The following is a 20,271-nucleotide window of genomic DNA, read 5'->3' as shown; positions in this document are numbered from 1 at the left end:
ATCCGGACGGGCCCGCCGCGCTGCCATCCCTACGAACGGCCCTTCTCGACAACAATGTCACGCTGGCCGCCAACATTGCGCAGGATAGCTTCCTGTCCAACCCAATCGTCAGTCGCAGCTAAGCCTTTCTAGCCGATCTCCTCTTGACTTTCAATCATTTGGACTACTCGGGCTATCAACGTACACTGGACATCCAGAATGCCCTGTCCACTGTCACCTACTCGTGTGGCGGGATGATTACACGCGTGAATGGATCGCAAGCTATCCAGCCAAGGCCGTTGTCGGCCAGATTACGGCATCCCATCCCAGAGCTCTCAGTTTCACAGCGCAGTGGAATCGGACGGGCCTCGACAACGGTACCCGAAACGGTACAATGGCCTTAGTCGCGGAGAATGGCTCCATCATCTTGGCTGGACTTTCCAGTGGCGCACCCAACTACGCTGGGATGTTTTCGACTTACCCCATGGGTGGTAAGCAGCATCGACCCGCGACAAGATCGCGAAGATATATAATAAATGCCGTAGCTGACATTCCTCGCAAAAGGCTCCATATCCAACAAGAACGGCACCATCACCGTCACCGGCGCAGACAGCGCCCTCATAGTCATCGGCGTAGAGACGGATTAGTGGAACACCGGCAACTCCGTGGTTCAGCTCCAGAAGCTTGTGGAGTCGTAAGTTGGCGCGGTGACAACGTCGAAGTTCTCCAGTCTATATGCGGCTCATTCTGCCGACTTTCGACAATCCTTCGACCGAGCCGCGCTGTATGTTGATTCGCCCGCCACGAATACGAGTCTCGACCTCAACGGACGCTTTCAAGCTTATATCAACGGTGCCCAAGACCGCGCGTTAGAAACGCTGATGTGGGCTTTCGGACGTTACATGATGATCTCGAGTTCTCGCGCAGGGTCGTTGCCACCAAACCTCATCGGGGTGTGAAACAACAACAATAATCCTGGCTGGGGCGGAAAGTTCACCACCGACCTCAACGTCGAGATGAATCACTGGCTCACCGAGATGACCGGTCTCTCGGAGATGAGCCTGCAGCTCTTCGAGTTCACGAAGAACCGCGTGATGCCCAATGGCGAGTCCACGGCCGAGATCCTGTATAACTGCAGCGGATGGGTGTCACACCACAACAACGACCTTTGGGGCGATACTGCTCCCCACGACGAGTAAGCTTCGACTTTGTTCTCAGTACAAGACTGCACTGACTCGTTTCCCAAAAGCGGCACCGCCTATACGTGATGGACCTCCGGGGGACTGTGGCCCATGAAATGGTTGTACGAGCACTACAGGTTCACGGGGAACACTTCATTCCTCCACACCACTGCCATTCCCATTCTGACTGGACTGGTGGAGTTCTACAATGACTTTCACATCGAACGTGACGGCTACCTTGTCACGGCACCCAGCGCTTCCACGGAAAACACATACATCACCTCTGATGGCGTCTACAACGCCATTGTCATTGGCCCAACATCCGATCAATACGTACGTCTTTCGTCACCGTTTCTCGTCACTTGCTGACCGTTCTAGTACCTACGCGAGATCCTAACCAACTTCCTCAATGTATCGAGCATGACAGACTCCAAGCACATAGTCCCGCAAGCCACCAAAATGCTGTCCAAAATCCGCACACCTTTCTTGCCGAATGAATATGGTGGCATCCAAAAATGGTGGGATGACTGGCAGGAGGACTACAACTCCCAGCCGATGATGGACCCCATCCTCGGCCTGTATCCTTTCGCGGCCATCTCCACCTGGCAGCCTAACGGTAACGTCACGCAAATGGCCGAGACGAGTTTGAACGACTACCTCCAGGAGACTCAGGGCAACTCGTGGAGCATTGTCTGGTGCGTGTTAATTTCTGACCCTTCAGCCCCTCAAAACAACAGACTGACTCGTCTCAGATCACAGGCCCATTGCCTACTTTGCGCGTCTATGGCAGGCAGAGAACGCGCATGTGTACATCCAGAAGACGCTGCAGACCTTGGTCTCGTACTCGGGTAATCCCTGGACCATGAATGTCGGCTACTACCAGATTGACGGGAACTGTAAGTGACATCCCTCCAAGCAGACTTTGATTCTGTTAGTCTCTCTACTGACGTCGTGTGCCAGTGGGATATGTGGCTGGCACCACCGAAATGCTGCTTCAATCCCAAGGACCGGCGGAGGAATGGCCAATCATGCTTCTCCCTGCATTGCCATCGGAGTGGTCGACGGGATGGGTACAGGGACTCGTGGCTCGGGGTGGATTCGAAGTGAATATCGAGTGGGCCAACGGCTCTTTCCAACAAGCCAATGTCTACTCCCGCCTCGGGCGCGACATGAACATCACCGTGTTCAATCTCCCTACCGGCAAGAACACTTTCACGATCAAGGAGCTTGGTCTCACCAGCCACAATGGGTACATTGCCACCACGTCTACCCAAGGCAAGGCAAGAACTACTCGATAGTGGTGAGTTGAGCCAGCTCTTCTTGAGATTCGTTGAAGGTACTAACAACTGGGAAACCAGCTGGCCTAGATACGTTCAACAGATTGCATGCTACGTAGTCTGCTAGAAGTTGATCGAGATCTTTCTGCCGACAGGCCAGCTAAATCCCGTGTTGACGAAGCCTCTCAGCTCGAACCACATCGCGTCTTCTTCGTCATCGTCAGCATCGCTTCATTCTCCAGCCATGTACTCGTCGAGGCCGAGGACAGATCCAGGGGCATCGCTTCTCCATCCATCCGACTCTTCGGCAGCCTCGCTCCTCCATCGGTCAATATCGCTACCATACCCACTCCTCTCTCCACTAAAGTTGATCATCTCTTTGCCACCGTCCCTCCTCTCTTCGTCAACGTCTCCACTAAACCCACTTCTCCTTGCCTCGTAGGCACCACCGTCACCATCTTCGCTCCTCTTACCATCATCTCCGCTCCTCTTGATACCATCTCCATCCTTTCACCACCATCTGCGCTCCTCTTACTGTTATCTTCGCTCCGCTTACCACCATCTTCACTCCTGTCCGTGTGAGTCGTCCCAATGGTGTCGTGCGCCGTCACAAGGGGAGCAACGTCATCGGACGCCCCGGCATCACCGATACAAGGCTTGGGAGCCGGCCACACTGGGGCACATGTGGCTACGCATGCGAGATTTGTACACGGAGGCTGGCACACTGCCCGTCCTGCTCACTCTCAGAAGCATGCGGCCCATTGCAGGTATCAGCGTCTACGTCCTGCCCGTATGTATTCTTCGATGGCACGCAGGAGACGAGCCCTGTCGGCAGCAGACAGCCAAATTTGGCGAACGGTCGTTATAACATTAACTCGTGCAATCAACTTTATTCATGCCCTGTTATCAAACTCTTGCAGCGCCTTCCTTCTGTCTCTCGAGGCCGGACTGTCTGGCCCGGTAATCTTCTCCTGCCATTCGAGAGCCTGCTGCAAAGCATCTCGCAGCTTGGATTTCTCGCCATGCTGCTTGGACAGAACATCGAATAAGGCTAGATATAGCTTGGGAAGAGCAATGGCGAGCCAGGGATGGTCGAAGAAACGGGCAACGTCGATAGCCGCTTGGATTGGAACATTGGGGGGCACAGAGAGAGCCGAGAGAACGCAGAAACGGTCGAGGCCGTAGTCACTCTCCCTTCCCACTTCGCCCTCGTCGATGCAGGCTGGGCACGAGCACTTGAATCCCCAAGCCGCCGCTCTGGCCTGCCGGTCATCGTCTTGCATGGTCGGATCGAAATAGGCAATCTCAATCTCCTCGTCGGGCTCAATGTCTCGCACAGCATACACGACTTGCGCTCCCGGGGGTCGGTAATGTGCGCAGGCGTTGGGCGTGCAGCTGTGGTTGATACGAGCCACGTTAGGGAAAAGAGCATAGGCCCAGGTAGTACTTCCAGGTGAGGTGGACACGGGCTGGCCAGTCTTGAAGGCATTGGCTTGCCAACGCGAACTCACGCGAGCCATGGCGTGGGCCTGTGAGCTGGCGTAGCCACGACGCTCCAACTTCGACACCATCGTCGGCTCGACGGCAGCTATATCAGATGAGAACGCCAGATTATCAAAGATAGCCTTCATGTCCGGAGGCAGAGCGCCATACTTGTCCCAGAGCTGCGGAAGGTCTTCGCCATCGGCGATGCTGAGTAACGCATCGTCTTTCACGATGAGAGTGAAGGCGGGAATGCGATCGAGGGTGAACAGACCAAGACCTCTGCCCGGCGAAGGCCGCACCTCGATACGAGGCGTGGGAAGGGTGGTGGAGGAGGAGGAAAGGGAGGAGCCGGGGTGATCGTGTCGAGGCGTGGAGTACAGGCCGGCGAGCAGCGTGATCAGGTCATGTCGATGAATAGTCGCCCTTTGCTGTTGTAACCCGAGACAGGCCAGGCCGTTGGCGCAGTGCGGCATCATGGAGGGCACATGCCATGGTCCTCAAAACTTCGTCTCTAGACGATGATGATACTGTGGGCGGTGATACTCGATGTCGAAAGTGTCTACTTTAGCCGTGCCCTGCGTAATGTACTTTGTCTATTTCGAGGACGGGCTCCACCCAAGAAACGGTCTGGCCGCAGCTCCCTCCAATCAGCCACGCAGTCCCTGGATTCAAAGTTGCGCCTCACGGTCACCATGTCTCGGCGCGCGTGCTGCTTGGAGGCCTGAGCATGACGAGTTGTCGTCAGATGGAAGGGTGTCACACTTTTTCTCGCCAGGGATGGGCCAAGTGTTGTACATTTGGGACGTGATCTTCTTCTTTCTTTCATGTTCATACCCATCGCACCTTCCATCCCACGACACACAACACTGCAGCCATTGCAGTGACCCCTCCCGCCGTACCAAACTTCCCCTGACGCGCTAAACTCGCATTCCCCGTATTCCCTTCCTTCCTTCCACTTTCTCGCTGCAGCATCGTTTGACTCCCTCTCGAAGGATCGCGTTTCCGCCTCTCCTGCCCATCCCTTTCACTCCCTCCCCTCTTCTCACGATGTCTCCCGCTGCCACCGATCACCCCGCCCTCCCCAAGCTGGGCATCCCCAACGGAAAACCAGTCGACATGGACAGCAAGCTCGCCAGCCCCACCGACAGCGAGAATGCGGAGAAGGAGATGAACGCGCTGGACACGCGCATGAACGGCACGACGCTCGAGATCAAGACCGGCGAGGCGTCCAAAGACCCATTGATGCATGACGCCGTCAACAGCGCCGGCCCGACGTTCAACGATGATCCCCTATCTGCCACCGCCCTCATCTCCCCTCTGCACACCGTCAATTGGGAGACGGCCTCCTACTTTACTCCCCGCCGCGCCACCGTCAACACCATCGATGGCGCCCTGGGAAGCCCGAGCGGCCGTGCCCCGGTCAATAAATGGGAGGCCTTCAAACGCACCGGCCCCCACTACCCCCCGTCCCTCGAAAAGATGGTGATGGACTACCACCATCGCCACAGCAAGTCCTGGCAGCTGGCCCACGACATGGGCGCCGGCTCGGGCCTCTACTCCCCCATCCTCGCCAAGTACTTCCGCCACGTCCACATCTCCGACCCCAGCAGTACTGGCTTGAGCAAGTCGAGAACAGCGATGACGTTGTGGAGCGGCGAGAACAAGAGGAGCAGGGGCCGCTTCACCTTTTCCAATGGGAAGCCGGAGCAAGGACACGAGGCGTCGGCCGACCGGACGGTCGATTTGGCCATCATGGTCGAGGGAGCACACTTCACCAACGCCGACACCATGGTGCGCAGTGCCGCCCAGTCGCTGTCGTCGAGCGGCACCCTCGCCCTCGTGAGCTACCATCCGGTGTGCCGCATCACCGGCAACCCGCGGGCAAACGAGGCCCTGCAACGTCTCTTTGCCGCCTGGGGCTCGCAGCCGTGGGATGTGGTGTGCGGCGACGCTCGAGGACAGAAACAATTCAGCCAGGGCTTGGACTTTGTCCCCTTGCCCGCCGAGCTGTTCGACATCTCCAAGACGCGTCGCATCACCATCAACACGCAAAACAAGGGCAGTGCCGCCTTCCAAGTACCCGGCGCGCCCATTGTCGATGTCTCCGACTCGCGTGTGCACCCGTCTGAGCGTCGGCAGGACTTTAGTTCGGAGAATGCAGACGATCAAGCGAAAGGCTGGAGGCAAGAAGTGGGCCCGGAGTTCTTCCGCAGCATGACTGCCGCTCTCATTGGGCCCATGGGCGTGCAGCGCTACGAGGAGGACTTTAAGAAGATTGGAGACATCATCCACGAGACGAGCCCGAATGGCATTTTGGTGACGGTGGAGTGGACGGTGGCTATTGTCTTGGCTACCAGGAGATGAGGGTGAACGATGAGACTTGCGGGGTGATAGACAGCACCATTTGTAAAAGTGATGATATAGGCCTACGATCTGTCTGTATGATATTTGGCAGTGTTCAGATAGAGAATGCATTTGCAGTCTTCCTGCCGTGGACTTTTCGGCGTTCTTCGCTGGTACATATCGTAAACGTCATGCGTCCGTGCACGATCTCTCACAACATCACCGAAGCCAGCGTCCTTCACCTCGCCCCGCCGATTGATATGCACACCACTCTGGACTCAATGCAAGCCTGGCCTGGGAATGCCACGACTCTCCGGTCTTCAAAAAGACGTTCTTGCCCTCTACCGGCTCTGTCTACGCGCGGCTCGTCGGAAGCCAACCGAAAACCGCCCCAATTTCGAGGCTTTTGCGCGGCGAGAGTTTGACAAGAACATCGACATGGATCGAAAGGACTTTTCCTCCATTGAATTCCTGCTTCGAAAGGGCCGGAGGCAGCTGGAGATTTATGAGGCGCCAAACATCACCAACATCTCAAGGTGACGTCTCACGCCTGCGTGAATACGGTCCTTCGCCATGTACATTACCGACTCGATTGCATCCTCCAGCCAGGCAACCTCGTCGACGGTCCACCGTCTGAATCAGCTCTTCATTGCTGCAAGCATGGAGTGAAAGGCCGGCGTCTGGCCTTATGAGGAACGAGGATGCTACCCCAGATGCGCAGCATTCAATGCGCTGACTCGCCTGGACGAATCGAGGGAAGAAGAGCAAACGAGCTGGAGAAGGTGGAGTGTCGGATCTCTGGCTGAGCGTGTAGAAGGACAGCATATGCCGGGGGCGATCAGAGGGATCAAAGCTTCCCTTGCGGCTGCATCTTCAAATACAAGTTCTCACTCTCAATACACGTAACTCCATTTTGTTCCAGACGGATCTTCACCCACACCTTCCTCCCTTCCGGCCGTCGATCTATCCAAGCCCTCCCCAGTATCAGGCCGGGGGTTCGCACGGGATTGCGTAGATTGACATTCAAGTTGACTGCCATCAGCGGCTCGGGAATCAACTGGTTCGCCAGGGCTCCGCCGATCTCATCCACGAGGACGGTGTTGATGCCACCGTGCAATGTGTCGGAGTGGCTACACATTCCCCCGCCGACGGAGATTAAGGCTAAGAGCTCGCCATCGAGGCCATTTTCTCCAGGTGGCTTGTACAGGAACTTCACAGCACGTAGGGTGTCATTGGTAAACAGCGTTCTGCCCATCAATGTATTGTATGGCGAAGACTCGGTCGGAGTGCTCATTTTGCGTGTGAACAGGGGCACAGTGGTGTACGCCGGGTGTCGAAAGAGTTGCTGGCACCAGTCGGCGCGGAAGTCGTCGTCCGTCTCATCCCGGATGGTCTCGCCAGCGATGTCCAACCCGACCAGTTGCAAAGGGCTGCTGGGGTTTCGCTTTGCTTGTGGCATTGGTCTGAGAATCTTACTCCGAGGGTCGTGTAAATATCATGCTTAACCTCACATCGCTTCGAACCATGCCCAAGCTCTTGAGGTCTACTCTCCCGCACTACAACTTATAGCCGAGGCACCATGCAACCTGGCTGCCCCTACATGGCTTTTGCTGCACCGAGGGTGGCAGTGACGCCAGGGTCACTCAGAGACGCACAGAGACCTGCTTGCTGCAGCACACATTCCCCCCCGTCTTCCAAATACTCATTTGCGCAAATTGTCAATGTACGTACGGTACTGTGGTACACGCAGTCTTGCACGAGATCACACCAATCCCGCCAGAGCGGTTCATGTGGCTTGCGGTTCCCTGCATGCCCGGGCCGCGCGCGTGGCTTCCCCGTCCCAGCGCCCTGTTTGTGGTGTCAGGCGTTCAGGTACCGTCAGGTAGAAATGTCTGGGCGATAGAAGAGCGCGCTTGAATGCTTCGTCAAACAATGGAATAAGTATGGACGCCTCCATTTGCCATCTTAATCGTGCACCGGCTTGAAAGCACGAATCTCGAAGACGGCACTGACCATTTAGAATTGCGAGCAATGACGTTACGATCAGCGCTGCAACCCGGACCCTTCGGAGGCCCACGATAAAATAAGGTGCCTGCCGCTCAAACGAATGCAGGCTAATAAATGTGTCGGTATCGATTAGCCCCTTCGATGAAAGCGCCCTACTCGTGAGCCTGCATCAGGGCAAGCACCCTGAGGAGTAATGTATCGTGGGGCCCGGCAAAGAAGAATGCAGCGCTGCTGCACCTCAACATCTGCCGATCTGTCAATCTCATGCCGGATGGTTTGTGCATACCAAATAGTGCCTGCTTCCCGTGACAAGCCGGAGTAGTTTTTGTCCATGTGCCAGGTCGACTCTAAGATACCGGCCTGGCTGCTGCGGAAATGCGTTATTTTCTAGCGCATGCCTCTACCGATCACTCTCCTCGCGCAATCACCTTTTAAACTTCCGCCTCCACCCAAGTTACGTAGCTCCACTCCGCTCGTCATTTCAAGGCTGTCCCGCGTCGTTGTCTCTCGTTATGTGATGACATCGTTGTCCAGCAACACCATTGGCAAGGTGCACGTTGCCCGCTCCAGTGCCTCTAAATTGACGAGCGATCGGCAAGGCGCGAGGAATTGAGTTGCGGCGGAGCGGTTGGTAAGTTTCATGGCCGGCAAGCATGAGGTGAATGGAGGGGATCGACTAATCGGGAAGATCGTTTGCGACAGGCATGACCGCACCCCCTCGCACCTTCCTCCTCTCCCCCCTCTGCGCACCTTCCCAGCGCTACGCCGTTTGACGCGCGCCGGCCTCTACATCCATCGACTATTCTCCCCGTCTTCCAACAATTGCACATCCCTTAGCATTCGCTCGCCTCCCTCACCCTCGTCATCATTCCATCCTCGCCCACCCGCATTGCGCTTGCAACCGTGGTGCGGGCCACTGCGCGCTGAAGCGTGCTTGCGTCGCCCTCACGCCCACCACTCTCCCTGGGTCAGACATCCCCTCTCGTGCGCCCACGACTGTCGACAGGACCACACACACCCGCAATGGCGTTCTCCAAGATCATGTGCTTCGGGAAGGGGAATCAAAGCACCAAAGATGAGCAGCCGGAGGTGAAGCGGAGCAGAGACATTGAAAAGCAGTTAAAAGAGGATGAGCGAAGGATGGCGCGTGAGGTAAAGGTGCTGCTTCTTGGTACACATACTCTCTGTCAACAGACCTCACAGCCCGTGCTAATTGGCATGCAGGTGCGGGTGAATCGGGCAAGTCAACGGTGCTCAAGCAAATGCGCCTCATCTACAACAAGGGCTTCTCCTTTCAAGAACGCAAACAGTGGAAGGTGACCATCTTCACCAACCTCGTCCACGCCTTCCAGGTCACCTTCGGCGCAATGGAAGAGCAAGATGTCGACTTTGCCGATGCCGAGAACATTGTACGCCGGTTACCCTTGTCCCAGCGACACTCATTGGCTGACATACATGCCATTACAGAGATGGGCGGAAGTGGTGGCTGCCGATCCAGAGATAGGACCGGATGATATGATGCTGCACGACTGCTGCAAAGCATTCAAGAGTTTGTGGGGAGATGCCGGCGTGCAGCTCGCTATCAGAAAGGGAAACGAGTACGCGCTGCATGACAACCTGACCTAGTAAGCCTGGCGATCCTCGCGTCATCACAGCACTGCAACTGACATGGCAATCAGCTATTTCAACGACGTCGACCGACTGTTTTCCAAAGACTACCTTCCGACCGACCAAGACATCTTGCGCGCCCGCCGACGCACGACCGGTATCAACGAGACCGTGTTCGAGACGGGCAGCCGATCCTTCCGTATGTTCGACGTCGGTGGACAGCGGTCAGAGCGGAAGAAGTGGTTGCATGTCTTTGACAATGTGAATGTCGTCATGTTTCTCGTGGCCGTCAGCGGATACGATCATGTACTGGTGGAGGATCGCAATGGTGTAAGCAGGGCTTTGGACATGGGGAATTCGCAGCTGACTCTTGACTCTCTAGAACCAAATGTCGGAGGCGCTCATGTTGTTTGAAAACATCGCCAACAGCCGCTACTTTGAGCGCTCCGCCATCATCCTCTTTCTCAACAAGATGGACATCTTCCGCGAGAAGATTACGGCCGGTACTGCACCCATCTCCGACTACTTCCCGGACTACACCGGGGGTGCTCGAAACGTCGAGGAAGCGGCGGCATACTTTGCACGCAAGTTCCGCAGCCTGGTGAAGGGGTCGAAGGAGGTGTACGTGCACTACACCAACGCCACCGACACCACCCTACTCGACCGGACGATGAAGAGCGTGCAGGACATGATTGTGCAGCGCAACCTCAATCAATTGATGCTGTGATGGCATCACGCCTGCGGTAAGTCGAGGTTGATTTTCATCCTTCATTGCATTGCACTCCGTTGGAATGTGTTGGATAAGGGAGACTCGTTTGAAAGGATTGGGAGCATTGGCGATTGGCGATTGGCGTTATGGGCGACTCTCGGTCATGGATGATGATATGGTATGAACAACACACCAGACGGCACGAGGACAGCATGGGAGACGGACGTACGTACAAGCATGGAAGGCGTTATGAGTGGACAAGATTCAAGTAGAAGGCTGCACGTATGGTAGCCTTTGCCCTTCGACCTTCTGTGTTGTGTCCCGTTTTTGCTGCCGTATGGGCAATATAACCCAAGATGAGGCCGGGAGGTGACAATTCGGCCGAGGCTTACACGGTGTTGTCGAAGGGTCAGCTCTCCCTGATCTCATTGGCACTGCGCGAGTTGGAGTCGAGTGAGGAAGTGCGAACGGTGTCACGTGGAGACGGGGAAGGTTTACGCTGGCCACGACATCCCGCCCCACCCTCCACTTCCTCCTCCGCTGCCTCCCATCCCACCACCGCCTTGGCCGTGCTGAGCCGCATTCCATTCCCTCTCGACCATTTCCCCCATTATATCCCCGCATCACCCTTCTCCCCACCATCCTCCGCCTCGGCCACTGCTGGACAGTCTCTCGGTCTGCGGCCTTACGATGCTTTTCCCCCTCCAATGGGGTTGAGGCTGCCGAGCTTGCCTGCTGCCTTGCACATTCATAGCTATCGCCAAGACGTCGCCCGTCTCCGAACGTACGCCCGACACTCTTGGCGTCTCCGCCCACTCGTCATCCTTCGCCGCGATGCCACGTCCTCACCTCCCTGCACATCTGTCCTTTCAAAGGACGAAGAGTAGTCAGAGCAGCCTGCGGCATGACAACGGCACACCCCAGCCAAGCTCCGTGGCCACCACTCCTGCCACCAACGGCCGAAGCGCCAGCCCAGCAAGAGGCTACTTTCCTCCTCCCCCCGGCATGCAGCGAGCAGGCAGCGATCCAACCCAGCCAGACCACAAAGGCGTGGGCTTGGTGTTGAGGGTGCAAGTGCTAAAGGCACGCCAGCTTGCTCCCAAGGACAAATCCGGCACATCCGATCCCTACCTCGTTCTCACCCTCGGAGAGTCAAAAGAGGCCACAAGCACAGTCTACAAATCCCTCGACCCGGAATGGAATCAGACCTTCGAGTTTCCCATCCAGGCCGGAGATGCCGCTTTGCTGGAGGTCATTTGCTGGGACAAAGATCGCTTCCGAAAGGAGTACATGGGCGAGCTGGACGTTATTCTCGAAGATGTCTTCCACGCCGGCACCATCGCCCCGGAACCGCAATGGTATGCTTTGGAAAGCAGGCGCACGGGCAGAAAGAGGAAGAAGAAGGACGGAAACGTGTCCGGCGAGATTCAGCTAAAGTTCGCTTTGCGTGATCCTGCCAACCCTACAGCTAGTGCCCAACAGGTCTTGCGCAAGTTCCATGGCGTCGTTGCAGCCCCTGCTGGCGACGATGAGGAGAGCAGTGCTCACGATCGGGACATGTCTGGAGAGGAAGAGGATGACGACGACGATGACGACGACAAGCTTCGTTCTGCCGACGAAGAAGAAGCCTTGAAAACGCCTGGAGGAACCGCGGAAGATGCAAAGGCCGCACGGCGGCGGCAGAAGAAACTGGCCAAGCTCCGCAGGCAGAAGAGGCTGAAAGCCTACGAATTTAGCGGCGCATCGTCCGTCGCCGGCGTGTTGTTCTTGGAAATCTCTCGTATAACTGACCTGCCGCCCGAGAAGAACAGCACTCGTACCACATTCGACATGGACCCCTTTGTCGTCACCTCCCTGGGCAAAAAGACGTACCGAACGCGAGTGATCAACCACAACCTCAATCCGGTGTTTGACGAGAAGTTGGTGTTCCAGGTAGCCAAGCACGAAGTCAACTACAGCCTGAGTTTCACCGTCATCGACCGCGACAAATTCTCAGGCAATGACTTTGTCGGCACCACCACCTTCCCTTTGTCTCAGTTTGAAGCCGCCGCGCCTGAAGCCGATCCAGAGACTGGCTTGTATCTTCTCCCCGATCCTGAAACTTTGACGGAGCGGGAAGCGGAGAGACAGATACAGACGAAGAAGAAGCGTTGGCCGTTGAGTAGGGCCGCCAGCTCAAATAACCTCAGCCGGATGAACTCGAGCCATAACATTCACAAACTGAACAAGACTGCCAGTAACAATTCACTCCGCGACGGTCAATTAACCCCTGCCACTCCGTCACTTCGCCCTGGTTTGAAAAGGCAAAATACCGACGGAGAGTACGACTATCTTACGGCAGGAAACATGGAGAAACGACCTATTCCAACGAGTGCTCCGAGCACTTCGTCCGTCTTGCCAAATTCCGACTCGGGCGGAGCGCCGAATCACGCGGCTTTTGCCGATGATCCCGACTTGGTGTCGTATGAATTGCCCCTCGAGCTGAAGAACAAGCAGCGTTGGCACGACAAACACCACCCCGTCCTCTACATCCGAGCCAAGTACTTGCCATATCGCGCATTGAGGCAGCAATTCTGGCGAGTCATGCTCAAACAATACGACACCGAGGAGAGTGGGAAGGTGGAAAAGGTCGAGCTTGTGACCATGTTGGATACACTTGGCTCGACACTCCATAATAGCACCATCGATGGCTTCTTCAGTCGCTGGGAGGAGACCAACCGCATGAATGGCGTGGCGCGGAAAGATGGGCATAGAGTCTTGACCATGGACCAGGCAGTGATTTGCTTGGAGGAGCAGCTGATGAAAAGCCGAGAGGTGCATTCGCTGCTGCATCGCCCTCACTGGGAGCGGGACTTATCTACGAGGAGCAATCTGAGTGTGCCGGCTGCCATGCATACCTCGAGTAGCTCGCCTGATGAGAGCCCCGGCGGCACCACACCGCAACTGCGCGGGGTAGATTCGTCGCGGGATCCGAGCCAAGTGATTCGAACCCCATCCGGCACGACCCTTCAACTGGACCCCGCCGGACCCTTCTTCGAGATCAACGATCTCAGCGGCGAGCCCGTTGATATGGACACATTGAGTGGCACCACAACTCCGGGCGTGTCTTTGATGTCATCCAGCATCACGCGGACCGACTCGTGGGAATCCGAGGCCGAGTTGCATGATGAAGAGAGCAGAGAAGAGCACGTGGTCGAGATTCAAGAATGCCCAATCTGTCATATGCCTCGATTGACTAGGGGAGGGAGGCAGAGGGTGGCAACGGATGCCGATATCATCACGCACATCGCAACGTGTGCGAGTAGCGACTGGCGGGCCGTGAACAATCTCGTCATGGCAGGGTTCGTGACCAGCAGCCAGGCTCAACGGAAATGGTATTCCAAGGTCGTCACGAAGATCGGCTATGGCGGGTACAAGCTTGGAGCGAACAGTGCAAACATTCTTGTCCAAGACCGAGTCACTGGAATGATTAACGAGGAGCGCATGTCTGTCTACGTAAGTGTTTTGCGTATGCTTCCCCCAATCACCCCGCTAACCTCCCATAACACGGCAGGTCCGGCTTGGAATTCGACTTCTTTACAAAGGCCTCAAGAGCCGCGAGATGGAGAAGAAGCGAAGTAAGACTCTCAACGATGTGTCCAGTGCTATTGCATGGGTCAGCCGACTTTCAACCTCGGCCGCGCACAGCGTGACCTCAGGTTGCTTTTGTCCCCTGTCACTTGCGTCTTGCTATGCCTACTGCAGACTTCTGCATAGTAGGGCCAGAGAGAGGTCACACGCTGACGTGCATTACAGTTAGAAAGTTGCTGCGCTCCATGTCCTTTAAACAGGGCAAGAAGTATGACGACCCGGCTTCGGCGTCGCAGATCACCGGCTTCATCAATTTCCATCAGCTGGACATGAGTGAGGTCTTACTCCCTCGCGAAGAGTTCAAAACATTCAACGAGTTCTTTTACCGCAAGCTGAAGCCCGACGCGCGCCCGTGTTCCGCTCCCGACAACCCGCACATCATCGTCTCCCCGGCCGATTGCAGAAGTGTCGTGTTCAACCGCCTCGAGGATGCGCAGAGGATCTGGGTCAAGGGACGCGAGTTTAGCATAGATAGACTCCTCGGCGATGCCTACCCGAACGATGCGAAACGATACACGAACGGCGCGTTGGGCATTATGCGCTTGGCCCCGCAGGACTACCATCGATTTCATATCCCCGTGGATGGCACGATGGGTGAGCCCCGCGCAATCGAGGGCGAGTACTACACGGTTAACCCCATGGCGATCCGATCCACGCTCGATGTGTACGGAGATAATGTCCGTGTCTGCGTGCCGATTGACTCGGTGGCGCACGGGCGGGTGATGGTAGTTTGTGTGGGCGCAATGATGGTTGGAAGCACAATCATCACCCGCAAGGCGGGAGAACAGGTGAAGCGGGCGGAAGAGTTGGGCTATTTCAAGTTCGGCGGCTCCACTCTCCTGCTGCTGTTCGAGCCTGGGGCCATGAAGTTCGACGATGACCTCATTGCCAACAGCAGCGGTGCTCTTGAGACTCTGGTGAGTACAAGTGGTAGGAAATGACAAGGCAAAGACTGATGGCAATCGCAGATCCGCGTCGGCATGTCCATCGGACATACACCCGGACACGAGCCGCACCGACCCGACATGCCGAAAGAGAATCCGACGGCGGAGGAGAAGCTGGATGCGAAACGGCGAATCGAAGGCTCGCAGGGACCCAGCAATGGCCTGAAGGACATTCCGAGAGGGCCTTTGTGAGGGTGTAATCACGATCGTCATGCCCTAGAATTCCTATGAAACGTACAGCGGAAGCAAAAGCGTGTATGAGAGCTCCAACAGCATCTCGAACTTGGGTACAGGAATTGTCATTATTCGTTTGAGCGGTGGAGAGCCCAACCTCGGATACATTCATGTAATCTTGAGCGGCTACGATAGCATTGCGAGGGGCCCATACACAGTCACACTCACACCAGCCCCAGGACTTGCTTCAATTCCTCTACCTCCGCATGATCCTCGGTGTGACGCATGCGCTTGAACCAGACCAGCTCGCCATTGGCAAACAGCATCTCGCCTCCGTTCTGCGCGGGATGGCCACCCTTGATGGCATCCGCGCCACTCATCACGGCATTCTTCAGGCTCGAGGTGACGTTTTCCAGCTTGCTTTTCGTCAGGTAGCCTGGTTTCTTGCCGTCTGGCGCCGTCGACATGTTACTCAGCATGCCCAGCTTGGCGTAGAGCTTGCGGGAGGGGTCGCAGTAGATGGTAAAGTGGGTGTCTGTGCCCAGGATGTCGCTCATGGTACGCGTGCGGTAGTTGGGAATGGGCGAGATCTCACCGCAGCCGATGATGGTCAAATGGGTTGGGGGAGACGAAGTGTGCAGAACGGAGGGCGGCAGTTCCTTGGACAGCGTGCGGATGTAGTCCTCGCAGTTGCCGCAGAAGAAGTGGCGGATGAAGACGATGAGCTGCTGGCCGCCTTTGCTGTCGTACAGCTTCTTGAACTGCACCTTGCGCCCATACTCGTCGGCGACTTCGAGTTCGCCGGCTTCTTGCAGCGTTTGCGCCGAGGGGAGCTCGTAATGCTCCTCGGGCACCTTGCTTTTGCCGTGTTTGGAGGAATGGACGGACATGTTGGTGTTGAGGAGTGATGGATGGGATGGGTGAGAGAAAGTGAACAGAAGGAGATATAGGCAATGAGAGAAAGTAGAAGATCAGGTGAGATCTCCTGATGTGAGGCGGAGCTCGAGCTAGGACAGACGGAGGCGGTCGAGGTACCCAGTCATCTATCTCTGCCCCATCGCCTCGCATTGCCTGCATCTGAGGACTGTCAGGCTGGCGGTGGACGAAGCACGTTCTCGTAGACCACTCCGCAGCATATCGAGATGAGAGTGATATCGACAGTCAATTTCATCGCGACATATGTGTCTCATTGGCACAACTGTCGACTTCATCTGGTGAACTCCGGCATCGCCTTTATCCAAACGCCAAGACTTGAAGTGGTCACTGCGCGGGCGGCTCCATGCTTTTACAGATTCGCCCGTTACCTTATCAAACTGCACCTCTCCATCCACCACCCCTCTCCCACCCCTCCCTCCTCCTACCTCGACTCTTTCTCGCCTCGCCCGGCTTGCGGGACTGGTGATTCTCCTCCTCCCCGCCATGATTCCCTCAAAACTCACTCGCGCCGCACATCGCGCCACCGCCGCCACTCCCTCCCCCGCCGGCTACGCATGCCTCTCCTCCCGCACCCACCACCACCGGCGGTATTCATCTAGCAAGGCTTCCTCCGCCGACCGTGACAGTGCAAAGGCCGCCACTGCGGCTGCCAAACCCACCGTCGCCGCCGCGAAAGCCCAGCAATCCTCAACACCATCCGAGGCGAGCCATGCTTCACGGAGCAGTAAGAGCAAGCCGCGACGAGATTACCGCCGGCTCCAGACGGGCCTAGAGTCGAAGAAGAATGGACAGTCCGACTCCCCACACGACCTTCGCGCCCTACCCAGCGCGCCAAGCGTCCAAAATCTGAGTGAGACTGGTGTGTTACGAGGATTACCGTTCGGCGAAACACTGCAGATGCTAACCCGTTTCCAGACCGCAGCCTTTCCAACTTCTTCTCCCTCCATCGCCCAATGTCCATCAATCCCAGCTTCCCTCCTACATCCACCCCGGAAGCCTTTGGCAAAATCTTCACCACGGAAAGCTCGCAAGACGCATGGGCGAACGGAAATTCGGCGGAGAGACGGCCGGAAGACGTAATCTACACCCTGCACTCAACGTTCGAGACCATCGAGAGCGGCGCCGGCCAGTCCCAAGACGATGCCGTTCGATACGAGATTATCCACGAATCCCCTTCAAATCAATCCTCGCAAGTACACCACTTGGATGGTCCGCCTCGGCTGAGAAGTCTGGAAGAGCTGGTGGCACAGTTCAAGCCTTTCCGTGCCCCGCCGCCTCCACAGCCGTTTCCCGAATACGAGGGCAAGCAGAAAGGAATGGACAAGAGGAGTGGTGCTTCGGGACACGCAGCGTCGAGACATGCCAACCAACCGCGGCAAAAGACTTTCACCACCACCATCACCGTGACCGAATCCACCCACGCCGACGGGCAAAAGACGTACTATGCTTCGTCCAGCCCTATTGTCGCCCTCGCCGAAGCTGAAGCGACACTCGACGGAGCACAAGCGCGGCCACTTACGCGGAGGCAGCGCGTGCAGAGGCTACGGCAAGAAGGCAATGTTCAAGCGATGACTCGTGGGGTGCCAAGGATCGCCCCGAGTGCGTTGAGGGGAGCCCGTATGCAGAGGATGCATCTGATATCTGTCAAGCGGCAGCGAAAGCTGAAGATGAAGAAGCACAAGTATAAGAAACTGATGCGACGCACTCGGAATCTGCGGAGGAAGTTGGACAGGACATAGAGGTGTGCATCCGGGGAACTTGCTTTGCGGCGACGGAGTACAGGCAAGCGATGGAGAGGGAAGCATTCGAGCGAGTCGTTTCACGGCGTATGTTCTCAACATTCGCGATCCTAACATCCTCCTCTACACCAAACCGAATACTCTCCTGGGTGTCGTGCTCGGGATACAATGGACCACGAGAGAGCGAAGGTCACTCCTACCTAGAAGTCTGCTACGTTACGAAAATCGTCACCGCGTTCTCCATTTGATCTATGGGATGATTTTGGCGCCTCTCATCCTCTCAAACGCTGTCGTAAAGCCCTTGACGGTGTCCACCTCTTCCTGAAAGCCGACTGCTCGGGAAGCGTTGATATCGTATTGTCGGTCGAAGTCAAAAACGGTCATGACAAAGTACAGGAAGGGCCAAGAAAAGTTCTCCATGATGCCCTTCTTGAGGTTGTGCTTCTTTACAACCGCCTCCCACTGATCCTGATTGGCCTGGACGAATTCTTCGATCGAATACGGCTCGGTGCCAGGTGGCGTGCCTTCGAGATCGAAAGCCTTGCAAATGCCGGACCACTTGTCCGCCCATGTCACCAGATCACCGTTCGCGCAATTGAACGTGCCTCCATTACCGCACTTGTCGTGATTCACAGCAGCGTAAATGTTCATGCGGCCGAGGATGTCTTGGAAGGTGTCGGTGTGCTTGTTCTTCCACGACTTGGCCGACCCTGGGAATGGAATCTTCGCCCCGGCCCCCTTGACCTCCCTCGCCAGAGAAAGCCAGAGTCCTAGTCCCTGTGCTATGTTCATGAAGTTCGATCCGGGCGTGAAGCCGACAATCACATCTGGACGGATCTCACTGTATGCTGGGTCGTGTCAATTTCGATGAACGTGTGAACACGTCGATGGAACTTACTCCAAGACGAGGAGGCACTCTTCTTTTTGAGCGCATCGTGCTGGGTGTAGTAGAAGATGTTCTTGTAGTCTGTCCACGGCTGGTCAGTAATGGTATATTAGCGGTGCCCACGATACGTACAAGGCTCGGGGATCCTGGCCTGGCTCTCTTTCAAGGGAGGCTTAATCTCCAATTTATCGCTAAACTCCACGCCATAGGCCTTGCCACCGGTCTGCAATACAATCGATTGGAGCTTGCTGGCGACTTGGTCCAGAGCGTCGACCGCGGTCTCGAGAATCTGCGTATTGACTTCTCGCAGAGAATCAAAGTCTGGTTTTTCAATATATGCCGTAAAGATGACGTGCGTGACAGACTCGATATCCGGAACCTTGGATTTCAACGATGAGACGACATTGTCAACGGAGCCGGTCAGATCAATGCCAGAGACCTGGGTAAGAAGTGGTCAGAAATGCCGTCAAGCGGTTGGCGTGGAACTCACAAGCTGGATACGAGAGTCTTGCGGAAGATGCGAGTCTTGTAGAGACAAAGGTCGATTGGTCAGACCGGTAATTTTCGTGAAGGTGGTCTTTGACGGAAACGTCAGGGCTTCTTTGACGCAAGCCCATCCCCTGGAGGTATGAGATGAGTATTGATCGGCTTTGAGGACATGGGGCTGCCACGTACGAGATACCGGACGCTCCAAAGACGAGAAGATGGTTCCCAGTGTTAGCCATGGTCGTTTTGTGAAGTGCAACAAGAAAGGAGGGAATTGAAGGGGAGATTCTCTGATCATCGATGCACGTCGCGGGGTTGCGTCATCACACCACGAGCTCTGAGAATGGTTTGGTGTGAGCGAGATGTGCCATCCCGCCCGTCAGCCGGTCCACTCGTGGATCGCATAGAGGTTCTCGCAGGTTTCAAACCACGTCCGATACTTGACGGTCAAAGTGACAAGCATTCGAACAGCCAAACTTATCTCGAGCGACGAGTTAGCTGAGTTGAGTCGTGCAATGAAGCAGGGTGGAGGACGACAGTAGGTAAGGCCGTCGGTGTGGACAGTGAAAGGATGATGAAGCTGAACACCGCGAGCGAGGGGATGGCGTGCTGGATCATGGCTGCAGACGAAGCCTTTCATGCCATAATACGAGTGGCCTCGCCGATATCGAGGGAAGCATCCATCTTGCATGTCACAATCTGAACGGCTCAGCCGACATCACGGCAGGCATCCATGTGAGACACAACGCGGATCGGGCGTGCGCCTGGAAAACGAGGCGGTCTCTGGACAGATCATTGCGCGAACCCCATCGCGAGCGGAACGGCAACATATCAAGAAGTACAAGTTGCGCGGCATCCTACATACCATATGCCACTAGGAAATGCAC

At 56.1% G+C, this 20,271-nt stretch overlaps 12 protein-coding genes across 12 annotated transcripts; 8 read left to right on the top strand and 4 right to left on the bottom strand.

Moving 5' to 3' along the window:
• Positions 1 to 121: 121 nt before the first annotated feature.
• Positions 122 to 1,022, top strand: BDY17DRAFT_116074 (uncharacterized protein). Its single transcript, XM_033729251.1, has 2 exons — positions 122 to 470; positions 544 to 1,022. The coding sequence occupies exons 1-2, from the start codon at positions 250 to 252 to the stop codon at positions 770 to 772; spliced, it is 450 nt and encodes a 149-aa protein (XP_033590384.1). The 5' UTR covers positions 122 to 249; the 3' UTR covers positions 773 to 1,022.
• Positions 996 to 2,458, top strand: BDY17DRAFT_309194 (Six-hairpin glycosidase-like protein; the record flags this gene model as incomplete). Its single annotated transcript, XM_033735302.1, has 5 exons — positions 996 to 1,174; positions 1,298 to 1,493; positions 1,539 to 1,855; positions 1,920 to 2,056; positions 2,121 to 2,458. 5 exons carry the CDS (start codon positions 996 to 998, stop codon positions 2,456 to 2,458), a joined length of 1,167 nt encoding a protein of 388 aa, XP_033590383.1.
• Positions 2,233 to 3,175, top strand: BDY17DRAFT_116056 (uncharacterized protein). The gene is made up of 2 exons (XM_033729250.1): positions 2,233 to 2,460; positions 2,519 to 3,175. Exon 2 carries the CDS (start codon positions 2,546 to 2,548, stop codon positions 3,017 to 3,019), a length of 474 nt encoding a protein of 157 aa, XP_033590382.1. The 5' UTR covers positions 2,233 to 2,460; positions 2,519 to 2,545; the 3' UTR covers positions 3,020 to 3,175.
• BDY17DRAFT_116043 (uncharacterized protein) lies at positions 3,175 to 4,469 on the bottom strand. Its single transcript, XM_033729249.1, has one exon. The coding sequence runs from the start codon at positions 4,396 to 4,398 to the stop codon at positions 3,331 to 3,333; it is 1,068 nt and encodes a 355-aa protein (XP_033590381.1). The 5' UTR covers positions 4,399 to 4,469; the 3' UTR covers positions 3,175 to 3,330.
• A 401-nt stretch (positions 4,470 to 4,870) lies between these two features.
• BDY17DRAFT_116001 (uncharacterized protein) lies at positions 4,871 to 6,472 on the top strand. Its single transcript, XM_033729248.1, has one exon. It carries the CDS (start codon positions 4,970 to 4,972, stop codon positions 6,284 to 6,286), a length of 1,317 nt encoding a protein of 438 aa, XP_033590380.1. The 5' UTR covers positions 4,871 to 4,969; the 3' UTR covers positions 6,287 to 6,472.
• Position 6,473: 1 nt separating this feature from the next.
• BDY17DRAFT_115715 (uncharacterized protein) lies at positions 6,474 to 7,023 on the top strand. Its single transcript, XM_033729246.1, has 2 exons — positions 6,474 to 6,801; positions 6,871 to 7,023. Exons 1-2 carry the CDS (start codon positions 6,566 to 6,568, stop codon positions 6,932 to 6,934), a joined length of 300 nt encoding a protein of 99 aa, XP_033590379.1. The 5' UTR covers positions 6,474 to 6,565; the 3' UTR covers positions 6,935 to 7,023.
• On the bottom strand, positions 6,959 to 7,797 carry BDY17DRAFT_115999 (HotDog domain-containing protein). Its single transcript, XM_033729247.1, has one exon. It carries the CDS (start codon positions 7,722 to 7,724, stop codon positions 7,113 to 7,115), a length of 612 nt encoding a protein of 203 aa, XP_033590378.1. The 5' UTR covers positions 7,725 to 7,797; the 3' UTR covers positions 6,959 to 7,112.
• A 1,516-nt stretch (positions 7,798 to 9,313) lies between these two features.
• On the top strand, positions 9,314 to 10,607 carry BDY17DRAFT_316026 (G-protein alpha subunit; the record flags this gene model as incomplete). Its single annotated transcript, XM_033735978.1, has 5 exons — positions 9,314 to 9,443; positions 9,497 to 9,681; positions 9,740 to 9,897; positions 9,952 to 10,210; positions 10,263 to 10,607. The coding sequence occupies 5 exons, from the start codon at positions 9,314 to 9,316 to the stop codon at positions 10,605 to 10,607; spliced, it is 1,077 nt and encodes a 358-aa protein (XP_033590377.1).
• Positions 10,608 to 11,298: 691 nt separating this feature from the next.
• Positions 11,299 to 15,361, top strand: BDY17DRAFT_115646 (phosphatidylserine decarboxylase-domain-containing protein). The gene is made up of 3 exons (XM_033729244.1): positions 11,299 to 14,084; positions 14,143 to 14,287; positions 14,385 to 15,361. The coding sequence occupies exons 1-3, from the start codon at positions 11,424 to 11,426 to the stop codon at positions 15,158 to 15,160; spliced, it is 3,582 nt and encodes a 1,193-aa protein (XP_033590376.1). The 5' UTR covers positions 11,299 to 11,423; the 3' UTR covers positions 15,161 to 15,361.
• Positions 15,362 to 15,458: 97 nt separating this feature from the next.
• Positions 15,459 to 16,623, bottom strand: BDY17DRAFT_115664 (uncharacterized protein). Its single transcript, XM_033729245.1, has one exon. The coding sequence runs from the start codon at positions 16,225 to 16,227 to the stop codon at positions 15,562 to 15,564; it is 666 nt and encodes a 221-aa protein (XP_033590375.1). The 5' UTR covers positions 16,228 to 16,623; the 3' UTR covers positions 15,459 to 15,561.
• A 133-nt stretch (positions 16,624 to 16,756) lies between these two features.
• BDY17DRAFT_309188 (uncharacterized protein) lies at positions 16,757 to 17,845 on the top strand (the record flags this gene model as incomplete). The annotated part of the gene is made up of 3 exons (XM_033735301.1): positions 16,757 to 17,132; positions 17,189 to 17,711; positions 17,803 to 17,845. The coding sequence occupies 3 exons, from the start codon at positions 16,757 to 16,759 to the stop codon at positions 17,843 to 17,845; spliced, it is 942 nt and encodes a 313-aa protein (XP_033590374.1).
• Positions 17,846 to 18,261: 416 nt separating this feature from the next.
• On the bottom strand, positions 18,262 to 19,623 carry BDY17DRAFT_309187 (uncharacterized protein; the record flags this gene model as incomplete). The annotated part of the gene is made up of 5 exons (XM_033735300.1): positions 18,262 to 18,860; positions 18,911 to 18,979; positions 19,031 to 19,337; positions 19,389 to 19,518; positions 19,574 to 19,623. The coding sequence occupies 5 exons, from the start codon at positions 19,621 to 19,623 to the stop codon at positions 18,262 to 18,264; spliced, it is 1,155 nt and encodes a 384-aa protein (XP_033590373.1).
• Positions 19,624 to 20,271: the final 648 nt, after the last annotated feature.

This window comes from Neohortaea acidophila (genome assembly GCF_010093505.1).
Source record: "Neohortaea acidophila strain CBS 113389 unplaced genomic scaffold BDY17scaffold_4, whole genome shotgun sequence".
Lineage (NCBI taxonomy): Eukaryota > Fungi > Ascomycota > Dothideomycetes > Mycosphaerellales > Teratosphaeriaceae > Neohortaea > Neohortaea acidophila.
Note: the sequence above shows the minus strand (reverse complement) of the source record. Positions and strands in the feature narration are given on the sequence as shown.